General features: G+C 45.7%; 1 protein-coding gene across 1 annotated transcript; it reads right to left on the bottom strand.

Moving 5' to 3' along the window:
* Positions 1-62: 62 nt before the first annotated feature.
* Positions 63-13,959, bottom strand: CDHR5 (cadherin related family member 5). The gene is made up of 14 exons (XM_005509868.3): positions 13,743-13,959; positions 13,344-13,522; positions 12,077-12,127; positions 11,666-11,758; positions 11,442-11,540; positions 10,746-10,856; positions 10,215-10,391; positions 10,008-10,098; positions 8,500-8,597; positions 8,095-8,301; positions 6,975-7,091; positions 6,148-6,220; positions 4,289-4,440; positions 63-3,405 (listed from the first exon to the last, which is right to left on the bottom strand). The coding sequence occupies exons 1-14, from the start codon at positions 13,819-13,821 to the stop codon at positions 2,824-2,826; spliced, it is 2,109 nt and encodes a 702-aa protein (XP_005509925.2). The 5' UTR covers positions 13,822-13,959; the 3' UTR covers positions 63-2,823.
* Positions 13,960-14,180: the final 221 nt, after the last annotated feature.

Genomic DNA, 14,180 nt, shown 5'->3' with positions numbered 1-14,180 from the left:
AGAGCAACATGTGTGCTGCAACATGGCCAGCTAACAGAGACGAGAGCAATAACCCAAAGCTAAACCTAGTAACAAAGGCTTAAGTTTTATTAAAATCCTGACATTCTACAACAGTTTCTGTCTTGGACAGTTCTCTGAGTTTGAGTTGAATCAACGTTTTCTTTTTCAGTCGTATATACACACAAGTCTTAGAACACAATGTTTTTATCTAGTCAGATGGTAGTGAAGGAAATCCTGTGAAATCTTGAATGCAGGTCAGTGAGTGTGCGACTGATTTTATCATGTAAAATTTGAACTATTTTTTTCAACGAAGAAAGTATTCCTTTTGGTGCTAAAGACACTGTATATCCACAGCAAATCAGGTTAAACCAGGTCTTCTACACTTGACTGTCATTTGGAAGTTGTTTTTTGAATAATTTTCTCTGGATCACGTGACTGATGAGGTTCACTGTTGATTCAGGTAAATGCTAGGTAGTTCTGCTGTCCTACACACAAAGAGGATAGGTCTCCACTTTATCTTCCATCCCTTCAAAACGAAACCCAGAAGTGTCCTCTGCACACTAATTAGCCATATACCAAAGTCATTTTTCTCATGGAGACACAAAAGGCAAAAGGATGCGCTTGCTGTCAGCTACGCCAATGAAGACCTAATGAAATCTGGGAGGCTATGGAGTCCTAGATGGGGTCAGGATTTGGGCGAACAGAAATGGATTTTCAGACACTTGGGAATTTTTTTGTTTCTGTTACTTCCCGAAGGTAAAACGTCTGTATTTTACTTGCCTTTCAAATTTGCCTGCTTGCATGTGCTGGTTTCAATTTGGCTTTACAGCCTTCACTTCTGCTTTCTCATGCAAGCTGTGTAGAATAAAAGCTACCTTTGCTGTCCATGGGATGGCACTATTTGAACACACTTCTTCCCTTCTGAGTGCTGCGGTTTAACTTTTGTCTTAACAAGCACAAACTTCTGGATATTTCCAGTACAAATACTGCAGGATAAAAGAAGGAAAAGGTGAAAGCTCGTGGGGGAGCAGACCGAGCAGCTGGCGCTGCAGAGGAAGGAACGGCCAACAGGTGAGCAGCACAGGGACGGGATTTCAATCGCACGCCAGCCCAGGGAAGCCAGAGCACCAGCAGCTCACGAATTGCAGATTGAGGGTGCCTGGGCTCAAATATTAAGAGCATGCCAACACAAAAGGCTAAAAGAGTGAGAACCACACCAATAAGATGATGATGAAGCACCAACAGATGAGTACAGATTGCAAATTGAGGAAGTCCATAAATCAGTGTGCCAACACATGTGCCCTAAAGCCCAAACAACCCAGCAGCAGAGGGAAGACGGACAACAGTGTGCCAGCAGACAGGCAGAGATCCCACACGGCACAACAATGAGGGAAATGGAGCAGCAAGCCGGTGGCACATTTTTGGATCTTTAGCCAGAAGTGAAAAAAGCAAATGGCTGGAAGGGATCAGACTAGAAACATTCCAGCTTCGCCCACCCATCACCAACCCTCTTCTGAGTGTGGAGGGCAGGCTGGGCTCTAGCCTTGCTGGTGACTAAAGGTGCTGGATTAGCAATTAGCAATTGCTGGAGAGTTCTCTCAGTCGCATGGGAAATGATTGCTGGAGATAACCCTAAGCTACTGGAGGAGCTGTGCTTACATGGCAAACACACGGCACACTCCCCACCCTCCATAATCCAGCTAAGTGCACTTGCAATTTCCAGGCAAATAACTTTATTGCAGTGAGGAGGAAAGCTGCTCCGCCTTCAGCAAAAGTGCAGTTCCTGAAGTCCGCAGGGCAAGGGCAGCACTCCTCAGAGAAAGGAGAGCAGAACCGAGCACTAGCAGCACTGGGTCAGAGAGATGTACAGAAATAAAATATGGACCAAGAGGATAAAAGCCTCCTTGGAAATCCTTTGTGCTTTGCTGTACATGCAGATCCAAGCAGCCATACTTTAGTTTCTCTCTCTCAAGGGTTTATGTGGATTAATGTCAGCAATGTGGAGATTGGTTTGCAGGGAAAAGGCAGGATTATTTATTGGTTTTGCTTCTCTACCGTGAGACTTCTCTTGTTGCAATCCTGCAGTGCAAAATTAGTGGGTTTATGACACAGAAAAATTGATGACAAGGTCCTTCAGTAAAGAAGATGGGATGAGTCATTGCTTACCAGTGACACAGGAAGCAGCAGTTCCTGAGCATGTGAACTCCTGGCTGCTGGCAGGACAGGACCGTGGTGGCACATGCCAGCTGCTTGTGCTGGGAGCGCAGAGTCCAGCACAGCAGAGAGCAGAGCCCTGGAGTGAGCTCCTGCATACAGCCACATGAGCAACTGCAGGGTCAGGGTGACTCGTGCTGGCTTACACCCTGCAGCTGCTGTCAAACTCTTAACACCCTAAAGGGAACAGCCAACAAGTCAGTGCTGGCTTATTTATCCACCAACCAGAGATGAACACTGGGCTGTGTAACTAAATTGCTACCATGAGCTGGGCTAACTCCTTCAAAGTCAGTTCAGCTACATCTCTGCTGTACCTTGCAGCCAGTTTGCGAAATGTGATGTAAAGGGCCCCAGGAGAACAGGCAGGAAGGTGGTAACATGGGACGTGTTCTCCCTACCCAAAATCTTAAGTGATATTTCAGGGTCTTGCTAAAAGGTTGAATTAGCTGTAACCTCTTCCAGCTTTAATTGCTGTGTTCAGACAAGCAGAACAGGCAACCTCATCCTCCTGTATTCCAGTTTCCTTCCCGGGCAGAAAGATGGATTTCATGTCAGCAAAGCAGCTGAGATCATCCCATTTTTGGGGCAGGGAGTACAGACCTGATTCCATCACAAGTTATTGTCATCTTCTGCCATTGCATCTGTGTGAGACCTGTTGCCTACCCCTTCTGCAACTGGGAGGGATGAGCTCTCTGGCGCAAAGGACACTCCCAGCCCTCTGGGGTGACTGTCATTGTCATAATCATCATCTTCCTCTTTCTCATTTTTCTCCAGGTCTTGGTCACTGTCATCACCACCATCTGCTGCATTTTCCTCAATCACTTCAACCCTCTCTCCAGCATCTGGATCCACATCAGTCTTAAACCACACAGCTTTGTAGCCATCATCTGCCACACGCCTGTCAGTCCTGAGGATGGACTTCACTTCTTTCTCATCCTCAGGTTCTTCTTCCACTTCTTCCCCTTTCTCTTCCTGGTCAAAGATGATGGTGGAAGCTGTAGAAGCCTTTGGCAGGCTATCGATTTCTTCTACGTGGGAAGAGGGCAAAGAAAGCACTGGTTGCTCTAGCACATGTACCATCGACTGGACACTGCTGTCTTCTGACATCTCATGCTGTTTGATGTTCACATATGGGGGTTCTTCTTGCTGGTAAGATTGGTTCTGGTAGTCCTCAGAGATTTCCTTAGAGAACTACAGGAGAACAGACACCTTTGTGATTGTAGTGCATGGAAAAGAAAACAGGGAGGGAGGAAAGGGGTGGCTGAAGTGACTGACTCCCACTCAGAAAAGCTTCCGTTTGTTTTGCAGTGAGACATATTTGAAGCCTGGGAAAGCTATGGCTCCCTAGAAGAGGGATTTTTTTAACTGGCATTTTGTCTGGATTTTTTCAGATAAGCATTGGCATGTTTCCCAGGAGTGCTGGGCACCAGCAATGCATACCGATTTGTACCCATCCCTTCAAGGTATTACTCTGGAGGGGGATTTCCTTCCCTCAGGATGAAGGACTGTTGTTGTTCACCTGAGCTATGTGCTCTGGACTCGTGTGGCAGTCAGCGGAGTCTAGGCTGCTCACAGTCCCAGCCTAAGGTGCAGACCAACATCTGCTCAGATGAATTACCCCCTAAACGTCAAAGTAACCAGGCTGCCGGGGTTGATGGCTGCAGTGCAGACAACTGTTTAAGCCCAGGCTTTAGGACAGAATATGAAAGGACCTTTCTCTCTATTAACTGTAAAGAGAGGATGAACAGCAGTTTATACCACAGACACCGGTTTTACAGAGACCACCTCTGGTATGTATCACATTCATCCACGGAGCTGTGGTCCTCTCCTTACCCTGTGTGTCTGCTCCTTGTCTGCCACACATCTCCAGCCTCAGGGAGCAGAAAAGAACAACAGGAAGCAACACCAAAGCAATGCTGCTTTCGCAAACACTGTCTCAGGAGTGATTCATCACCTTTACACAAATGCTTGTAGTATTTGGACAGCCCATCCATACTTTAAAACCTCCTCAGATCCCACTTTCAAACTCTAGAAAATTTTTTTTAAGTGAGTCAAGTACAAACAAGGCACTTACCTTTTTACTTATCAGGTATCTGACTGGTTTTCCATACCATTTAAATATCATTAATCCAAGGAAGACAAAGGCAATTAATAGCAGCGCTGCTAATACACCACCTAAGATGGCCATATCCCCAGCAGTGTACCTCTTGTCAGAGACGGTTACAGCTACAAGAAAAACAAACCAGTGTCACAAAGCCTACAAATGGCAGCTGTGTCTTTAATGCAACGCTTCATTGTGGGAGAAGATCCAACCAGTTTTTGAAGAGCAAAGAAGCATCTAGTGCTGCAGAATGTAACAGTGACATATTAATGTCACAGAGGCCATTTGTTTGCTGTTCTGAAAGCAGAGGTTTGGGGTTGGTTTGTTTGCTTGTTTGCTTTTAAGGTGACCACTCACAGACTATTATCACTTCCAATGAGTTACATGAAGTGGAAATATCATCCGTTTACAGGACAACGGCTCTTACCCCATGATTTCACTAAGCTCATGTATATGTGACAGTGTCAGGCCAGCAGATGTTACATGCAGTAAAGCTGGGCAGATCTTGTTCTTTCCCACCTCACTCATTTACACCAGCATGCAGAAATGAGGTATGTTTGTACATATGTGTGTGAAAACGCAAGTCTTCCTTTAATCTGAAACTCCACCTCTGATACTGATGAGCACATTAAAATAGGAAATAAAAAAGCATAACAGGAAACAAAGCATTCAAAGGTCCCCACTTTCCTGCCCTTTTGTTGCTCTGCACCAGCCTTCTCAGGAGCAGCTTATGCTTTCAGCCACTGGTCAGCAGAATCACCTTTGTATAGAGAATCAACATTATAGTGGAAAGACTTCTTAGGGTTGATCAGCTTTGCTTGTTGTTGTCAGTGGGACTCTTTATTTTGTAGTGTAAATCAGTTTCTTTACAGTTTAATGATTAATGAAACAGTTTCGTTCTCCTGCTGACCTCCTTTATGACAATGGACTTCGAGTATTCCCTCTGCATTTGATTGCGCCCTTGGTTTATCATTAATACGTTTGTGTCAGTGGATTTTTGCTTCTTAATCGTGTCTCCTAGGGAGCCGCAGCCCAGAGAGCTGACGTGAAACTCCCCACCCTTAACTCCTGTGCGGCACGGCGCCTGTGAAAGCTGGAACCTGGCGAGCCGGTGCCGCTGTCTCAGGAACCAGAGGCCAATGTACAGTTACCACTTCCCAGAAGGAGAGTACATTAAAAACTACTCTGATTTCTCCCTAGATATTGGAACACTCAGTAAAGCGCTCTCCAACCCATTGCGTGCACATGGAAGTGTAAGCCAAATGATAGCCGGAGGGTTATGTACATAGCCTCATGTCTATCTTATTTATCATGGGTCATTTCTCCTGGAAAGACCTTAAAATCTGGGAGTATAAGAACTTGACCCGACCTGAGTAGAAAATGCCTTGGCTTATGAAGAAGCCTGGTTTTGTGGGGGTGTGCCAACTCCTGTCTGCTCTGGTTAACAAATGAAATAATGTTGTCGTTTTCTCTGGTTTTGGCTAAAAATGAGCAACCATGTACCAAGGTGTCAGGGCAACCCTCCTTTGCTATGCTAAGACATCCTGAGTTATTTCTGACCCACCAAACAGCATGAAACAACCCCAGGGTTAGCTCTGGAATAACAAGAAAAGACACCACAATACACAGCACAACTTAAAGTCTCAGGAGTCTCTTTGAGCCATGTGGTGACCACATCATAAGGATGTTATGGCCACCGTAGGTATGGGGTTGGCTCAACCCAGGGCCACAGACCTCAGTGGGTGACCTGGCTTTGCCAGCTTGCCCGCAGAAGTGGAGAGGGCTCCCCAGTCGTCTCCGCAAACCAGAAAATAAAGAAACATGCAGCCTACCTGTGGCAAGGATGACCTCCACCACGATTACAGTGCTTCCCTCCTGCAGGCTCACCGTATCTTTTCCAACAGCCTATGTGAACATGGGGAAAAAAAAAACACTCAAAAAAAGAGCTTAGGGACTTCCTAGATCTCCATCTCTCTCAAGGTATGTGGTGGACACTTTGTGGACAAAGTACCTTGTCCATATCCTCACAATATCTCTGGTCATAGAGGAGGAAGAGCTCTGAATAGTCCCTGTCCTGCACGAGAACCAGGTACATCATTTGTGTGCAGCTTTCCAGCACTGCTGTACGCAGATAACTAGGTAGTGTGGGGCAGGCAGATGGACAAGGAGAACATCCAGCTTCTTAGAAAGTCTAACGTTACTAACTGCTTCTTTTGACCTGAGCAACAAAGGTACTGGATTTATCAAAGGATTTCCAAGTGTGGGGCTGTAGCCTTCCGAGCTGGGCTGCAGGCCAGCAGCCATACCCCGCCCTACCCACACAACCTCCTACCCACTTGCTCACCCTGCTTGTTCTGTTAATCAGAATCAGAGTGTGGGAGGGGGGCTCCTAAACTCTCCCCAGTTGACTTTTTGCTTGTCTCTAATGATATTTTTCACAGAAATGGAGAAAGAATTTTACAGCTAGCCTGTATCATACAGAGTAAATTTGCTCTCACTTCATCTCCCTCCATCCTCATACATTTATGATACAAATGGTTTGGGGCAAGGATTGTCATTATATCCATTACCTAATGGGATTCCACCTTTGGTGCTTCTCTCCTAGAATCTACCCATTCCTTCCACAGCCCTGGCACGATAATGAAGAAAGTCGCCCTACCTCGATGGTTACAGTTCCTGGTGACTGTAGCATCACGTTTGTCAGGATGAACCCATCTTTGGTTGCGAAGAAATCTGTGCTGTTTTTTATGTAGTACTCTATGTTTGGGTTGATTTTCTGCAAAGCCAGAAGATTGAATGATTAAACCACACTGTGTTTTGCATGCATCTTTGTGACAACCCATTGGCAGAACCTGTCAAATGCACCTGAAGCATGAGCAGGTGAATAGTGCAATAAATAAACAAATCTGGACTGGGGAGGTGAGATGGGCTGAACTCAAGTGGGTTCACCCTGTTGCTCAGAGTTCAAGAATGTATCCTAAAAGTGTTGCCTCCAGAAAAATCCCAAGTCTTACCAAGCTTGTGTTGGTATCTTTAGTATTTGCCCAAGCAAAACACACTTACACAAAGGACCTTGTAAATTTGATCAGTTCTGCCTCTAATATAGTGCCAAAGGGGAATGTACATGGAGAATAATACTTGTGCTGAGGTCTGTGCCATTTTTTCCTTTGTGTGTAAGCTCTTATTCCCCTGCAAGGTCCCCAGTCTTGTTATGGAAGCCTTGGCACCAATAAAACTAGCACTTTTTTCTTTACTTAATAGGGTGGGATGGGAATGGCTGGTCAGTCAATCTCTTCCCCTTTCCTTCTCCCAGTACGCTGTTCAAGAATGGCTCTCCCAAAACGAGCCCTTGCTTTGGACTGGCTCCGCGTCCCAGGCCAGCCCCCAAACACCTTTCCTTGACCTGGCAGAGAGAAGACACCTCCGCCTGGGATCCTGCCACCCCAAACTCCTCAAGGAGACACGTCACCTGTCCCTAATTCAGATCTGCACCTGTTCACAGTATTTACTAACCCTGGGCTTCAACCAGCATGCAGTGGATCAGCCACCTACACAGAACTGAGTGGGACTGGCTGTTGGGAGAGGAGGGTTCAGCAGCTTCTCCACATTACATCATACCATAAGTGGTTCTGATCTATGCGGAATTTCCATAGAAATATAATACAGGACACTGGAGGAAAATGTGTTTGCTTCTCCCCACCTCCCCTTCCTCATATTTTCTGATCCTGCTTTACGCCTGAAGCGGTGAGAAAGAACACAGTGCATTTTCAGTTTCTTACATCTGGGAAGTCTTCATCCATTGCTGTTATCACCAGGGGGCTTGAAGGATCACCAGCTTGGAAGACAAAGCTTCTTGGGGCCAGACCAACAGACACTGTTCCATAGTAGATCCTGCTCTCGAAGTATGGTGGATACTCACTTTTATTGATGACCTTAATCTCCACAGTGGCTATGGAGTATTTCTGTATGTTGTTGACCTGTGTGGCCTAGCGAGAAAAAGAGAGAGAGACACGTAGCCTTCTCCTATTAGTGATGACACATAAAAGCATAGGCCCTTCCAAAAGAAAGGGTGTAACAGAGTTAGCTTTAATTATTAAAATAATTAATCAAACATCATTTCAAGACTGCTGCTTCCTAGAAAGCCAGCTGTGCTGGACTGGTGTCTGCAATGCCATCAGGCTTACCATGACTTGCAATAGGTACGAGTCTGGGGCAGTTGCTGCTTTGTTCATCGTTAGGTTCCCTGTGTCTGCATTCACTGAGAATACGTTGTCTGCATCCCCTAAAGAAAATGGAAAGACTATTCAGTCATCAGATACCTTCATAAAGTCACCCAGAGCTCATGGACTCACTTTTTCACATACTGGTGACAATATCCAGGGCATAATGCTTCTTATGCTGCTTGTTCTTGCCTGCCTGGTTGCTGCAAGGGCTGGGAGTACTGGCCAGGGATTCAGAGGGACTCAAGAGAAGAAAAGATCCAGAAGATGTGTGTGAACCCAGCTAGCTGAGGTAGGACAGAAAGCTTTGCATTTCTAGTACCTAGGCCCAGATATAACCAGCCTGAATTCTGCTAAATGCCCGGGGACTCTGGTGCAATTTGAGGACTGAAGGTGTCCACTTCCCTAACCTGAACCCAAAACCTAACTGAGCTTCAACTGCACTTCAGGAGAGACAAGGGAAGGATTATTCCTATTTTAAAGGCAAGAAACCAATCTACAAACAAAAGCTGGGTGGGAACGCGTCTCAAATAGCTCTAGGCATCTAAAGGGAAGACATCTCTACCTGAGCTCATTACCTATATCGTGAGGAGAAACTGGCATCTCAGTGCGCGATTTATGCAACTTGCTGTGAACATTGGCCTCAACGTGAGCTGCGTTTGACTCTGAAATGCTTATTTCTCTCTACTGACTACAAAAGGAACCTGGACACAGAAACCTTCTTGTATTGATGCAAGGGTAGAAATCAGCTTCCTACATCTCTAATCTGTTTCAATCATAAAAACATCTATGTTGGATATACATTAAAATAAAGCAAAAATGTGTATTCTCTTCCTCACTCTGAGACACTGTGGGCCGTATTTAGACAAGGACTCCTCAGGCTGTGGTTCCCTATGGACTGTGGGGTAGGGAGGCCACACTACATCCAAAATAGTGGTGGAATTTAAGAAAACCTTCAAGTGAAATAAATGGTCCCGTCAAGGGTTGGGCAATCAGTTGACTGTATTCAAGTAATCTTTTTGAAATTCAGACTAAACCAGGGCAGATTACACAGTGGCGATGTGCTGGGGAATAAAAACATCATTCTTGGCAATGTATGAAAATTATGCTGATGATGTGGGAATTTTAGGTGCAGCTCAAAGACTGCATGAAAGTGCTGTGGCCAGACTGGGCAAAATCAAGTCTAAAAGCTTAAAGGTAAAACATATCTCATCTCCCAGAAAAGCCAAAGTCCTTGGGAAACAGTTTGCATGGAGGTTGGTTAATTTTTTTTTTCTTTTTCTTTCTGTACAGTCTGTTTCTTCCACTTAATCCTCCAGGTTCCGTGGCCCTAGTTATGTTGCTGTGGCAGAAACAGGAGGGCAAATCCCCCGGCCCTCAACTCTCAAGTGCTGTTGAGGATATCTCCTCTCGGCAGGTGATGCAGAGGACATGAGCAATGCCGTTTGTGGAAGGTGACAGCTTCTACTCACCACCAACAATCCTGTACACAATCTTTTCATTTAAAGTGTAGTCAGGATCAATAGCGTAGATAGGCCCTGGCTCTAGTTTGAGTGGTTCCGTCTGCAAGAACAAAGCAAATCATTACATGCCACACTACAGGACCAAATTACCACTTACAGCATCCCGGTATAGTTTGAGAATAGCATCAAGGGTACTGTTTGGTCATGCTTGCTTACCGACATCTCGGAGATATTGACTCTCCCGGTATAGGGGCTGCTGATGCAAATGCGTTTGTCCGTGTCCATGAAGGTACAGGGTAGGAACCAGGGTGGTTTGGTGTCAGTTTGTTCAATAAATATATTTATTGTTGCAGTAGCTGTGTTGGTGGTGTCACTGCTGCCCACAGGCCTGTCCTGTACCAACGGCAAAGCATACTCATGAGATGCAAGTTTTATTGCCAAAAGAAGAACCCATGCGCAAAAGCCAGTGGCCCAAGGTCTTTTAGCTGTTGTAACTCCATTCTGTCTAAGGCTCAGCAGTTTATGTGAGATTAGCTAAAGCAGTGACTCCTCTCTTTCTGCTGGCAAAGGTGGACTGAACACAGATCTGTCACGGTGTATTTATGGAGGGTGAGAGGCTGCTCCGAGTTCACCACCCTCAGTATCCACCCTCCCTCCTGCCATCCCAGAAGTCTCCTATTCAGAATTACCCTTCAGGTAAGAGAGACTGGAGCAAACAAGATATTTGGTTCCTCCTAAAGAACTTACCCTTGCATACAAGACCAACGTCGTAAAGTTAAATTTCTCATAGTCCAATGCTTTTTGTAAATAAATTTCTGGGTTATTAACTCCTTTTATGGCAAAATAACCATCTGTGCCCTGGAAGGGGAAAAGGAAAAAGCCTGTTAGCAGACTCAATCACAGACATGTTCGAAATACTGCTCATTGCTACGTTCAAGCAAATCCCCGAAGAGCAAATAAACTAAGGCACTAACGTGGGACTTGAGGAAAGCAGAATCTGCCTTTGGCTTTGCCAAAGACCTTCTCTGCGATCTTCGGCAGCTCACGTTATCTCCACTCTGCACTGTTGGCAAACATGACAAGAACTCCTTGCCCTATTTGACTCAGTGCAATTCGAACCCTGTGTGGGACAAAGGTCACTCCTGATACGTTTACAGACCATCCCAACAAGACGTACCTGGATCATATGGCTTAGAATATCCTAGACAAAAGCTTAACCTGTATAGCGTAATAAAATCGTGAACGGTAAAAGAATTCAATGCCTGCAATGTCGATTGCTCTGTTCTGCTAACCAAACCAACATTTGTGTTTTGCAAAAGATGTGCCTCTTCTAGAACCCGTCAGAGAACTAAAGGCAATGCAGTGACCTCAGCCTCAAAGTTGGTAAATTAAACACAAAGATTCTCCAGAGCTACCATTTTTCCCCCAAATAAAGACACTCACCGGCACTATTGTTGTGAGCTCATAAAAGATGGTGTCCAGGTCACCATCGCTAGCACTTAAATCTTCAAGGGGTACAATGGTTGCATTCACTTTTGTATCCTGAAACAAAGTTACTATGGTTATTCTCTCTGTGAAATGGGCTGAAGACTTCTCCTTGCCAACCCTTCCCTCGTCCCACAGCACCGGGTGACCCCGTGCCCTCTTCACTTCCATAAAATACTTACTTCAGGAACAACTTCGGTGAGATTCGTTTGCTTAAACACCGGGCTGTTATCATTCACATCGACAATGGTCACAATAATTTCCAAAGAATCGCTCTGCAGAAAGGGTGAAGTGAGAGAATCAAAGACAAAAATCAGACCATTAGGGGGTGATCCTGATTTGCAGAGGGAGCAGAGGGGATGGTGGATGTGGCTGTGGTTTGCAGCCAGCCCACAGTGTGGGTGGGTTGGGTTTGTTCCCACACGCTCCCCATGCCCAGAGCCTCGGGCACTCTGACGGTGAGGGGAGCGTGTATGTCCGCAAAGAAAAGGACGTCCCTTCGTCTCCCAGTCTGGGCACTAGGAAAGCAGAGGGAAGTACGCGCTGCCCTTCGGTCCCCTGGGACAGGGCTGAGTGTCTGCAGGAGCGCTCACCTGCCCAGCAGCGTTCTGACAAGTCAGGAACACCAGCAGCAAGGTGTCTTCCTGTATGTGAAAACAAAAAACCAGCCATTGTAGAAGCAAGCCACAATGTACTAACTCTTTCTAAAATATATGAGACAAACACATGCATTGCTGAATCAGAAACACTGCTAGGCTTTATCTTGTTTTGAGGACTATCTAAGCTTTCTTTCCTTTACAGCCATCCATCAGCACTGGAATCTTGTTTCTGATGGAGTCAAAGCACACTGATCTTCCAGCTTCTCTCCCTGTGATTCCTGTACCATTGGCAGAGCTAATTGGCCATTTTCTTGGATTTCAGGTGGTTTCAAAGACATTTCTTTTCAAATGGAATGAAACAGAAATGTACCATGCAGCAAGTACAGTGTTACCTTCAGGGTGTTAACTCTGTTGTTCTTTGCTCAAATAAATGTGGGGTTTTACATTAGGGAAAGGCAGCTTAAGGATGCTTGTGGCTGTGTACAGAGTGCTGCAAGAAAGTAAAATAATTTAGCAGCAACCTCACTGGCCTTTTATAATGCCTTCGTGCTTCACACATCACCGTACCGCTCAGAGCTGTGCTTTCTACAAGCAAACAGGGATCATTTTACATGAGTCCTGGAGAGCTCTGATCACTACAGTTGTCACATCTTCAGTTTTAAAACCTTCGCTTGCTTTAATTCGTACGGAAGCACTGAAGGCAGGTGACAGCAGGCGTACCACGGATCCCCCTCCTCCCTAAGCTCTGCTTGTGAAAGGGCTGGACTCCCAAGCAGCGAACTCCAACCCAACTGGAATAGGTTTCATTTTCAAAGTTATTTCTTAAATCCTTTAGAAGCAGATTATGAATCCCTGGAAGTCGAGGACACTAGGTTGAAACTCATTGCATCCCAGCACTACTCTTCTCATCCTTACAGAAAAAACAATCCCTGGGTAAGTTTCTGTTAATGTAGTTATGCCAATAAACTCCCTAATGAAAACAGAATCACAGCTCTATCCATATGCTAATGCCTGTGTAGAATACTGAGGCTCCTTGCCCACCAATCTGCATTTCTACCCCTACCATTACCTATTTGGATTTTGCAAATGTTATTTTTATGTTATAAATGCATAGATACAATTAATGCCTCCTAACACATACTTATAGACAAGTATGGCAGGGGACACTTAAATCTCCAGCAAGCTTTTCCTCTTGCCGCACAGGAAAGGCAGCAGGGTCTCTTTTTCTCTACGCCATGTCTATTAGACGCTCCCGGCTCACCTCATAGTCCACGCTTTGGCTCAGCTGCAGCTCAGACCCCTGTATAGTGAAAAAAACAGCATCGGGAGAAGTAGGATCAATCATTACAGTGAAGCCTGCTTCCACATGGATAGTGGTCACCACGTAGCCAGGAGGGTTATTTTCATCAACAGATGGTCTGTCATTGGCAACAGAACACCCTGGAAAACACACAAATGAGACAATATTGCCCAGGGATTCACATTGTGACAGCGTTGGGTAAAACGTGTGACCTAAGACTTCTGTGGTTACCACTGGAGAGACGGTTGTCGAACAAAGCCGCCTCAGAATCAGAGTGCAAACGTCTCCCATCTGTAATGGTGCAACCAGCTGCCGTGGGGGTCATTCCTCTGTGGTCGCAGCCCTCCTGCAGGAGCTTACCTTGTTGCTGTGCTGCAACCCGCGTTACGAAGGGCAGCAGGAAGAGCACAAAACTGACGAGCCAGTGAGAAACAGCCATGGTGTTTGAAAAAAATCCCCGTTTCTGATTAAGCTGATCCTCTTCTCTCTGTTCCTCCCCGTGCCGTCTTCTGTGTCCACTGCTTCATGAAGGCAAGAACCACTGGCTGGCTGGAGTGGACTGCTGCAGTTCAACCTTTGCCCCTTCGTCTCATTGGATGACTTATTGAAAGGTATTTACCAGTCATGGAACATGATAATGCATAAATTCCTCTTTCTACTTCGTCCCTGTGTCTTTTCCTATCCTAAACTCTCTGCAGCAACAAGGATATACTTGAAACATTTCAGCATTCCGGGCTAAGTCCCCTGAGACGAGCATGAAGGAGGACAAGGGCTGGCACTTGGGAAGCCTCTCCCGTG

The sequence above is a fragment of the Columba livia genome, chromosome 5 (genome assembly GCF_036013475.1).
Source record: "Columba livia isolate bColLiv1 breed racing homer chromosome 5, bColLiv1.pat.W.v2, whole genome shotgun sequence".
Lineage (NCBI taxonomy): Eukaryota > Metazoa > Chordata > Aves > Columbiformes > Columbidae > Columba > Columba livia.
The sequence above is the reverse complement of the archived record's forward strand: the minus strand, read 5'-3'. Positions and strand labels throughout refer to the sequence as shown.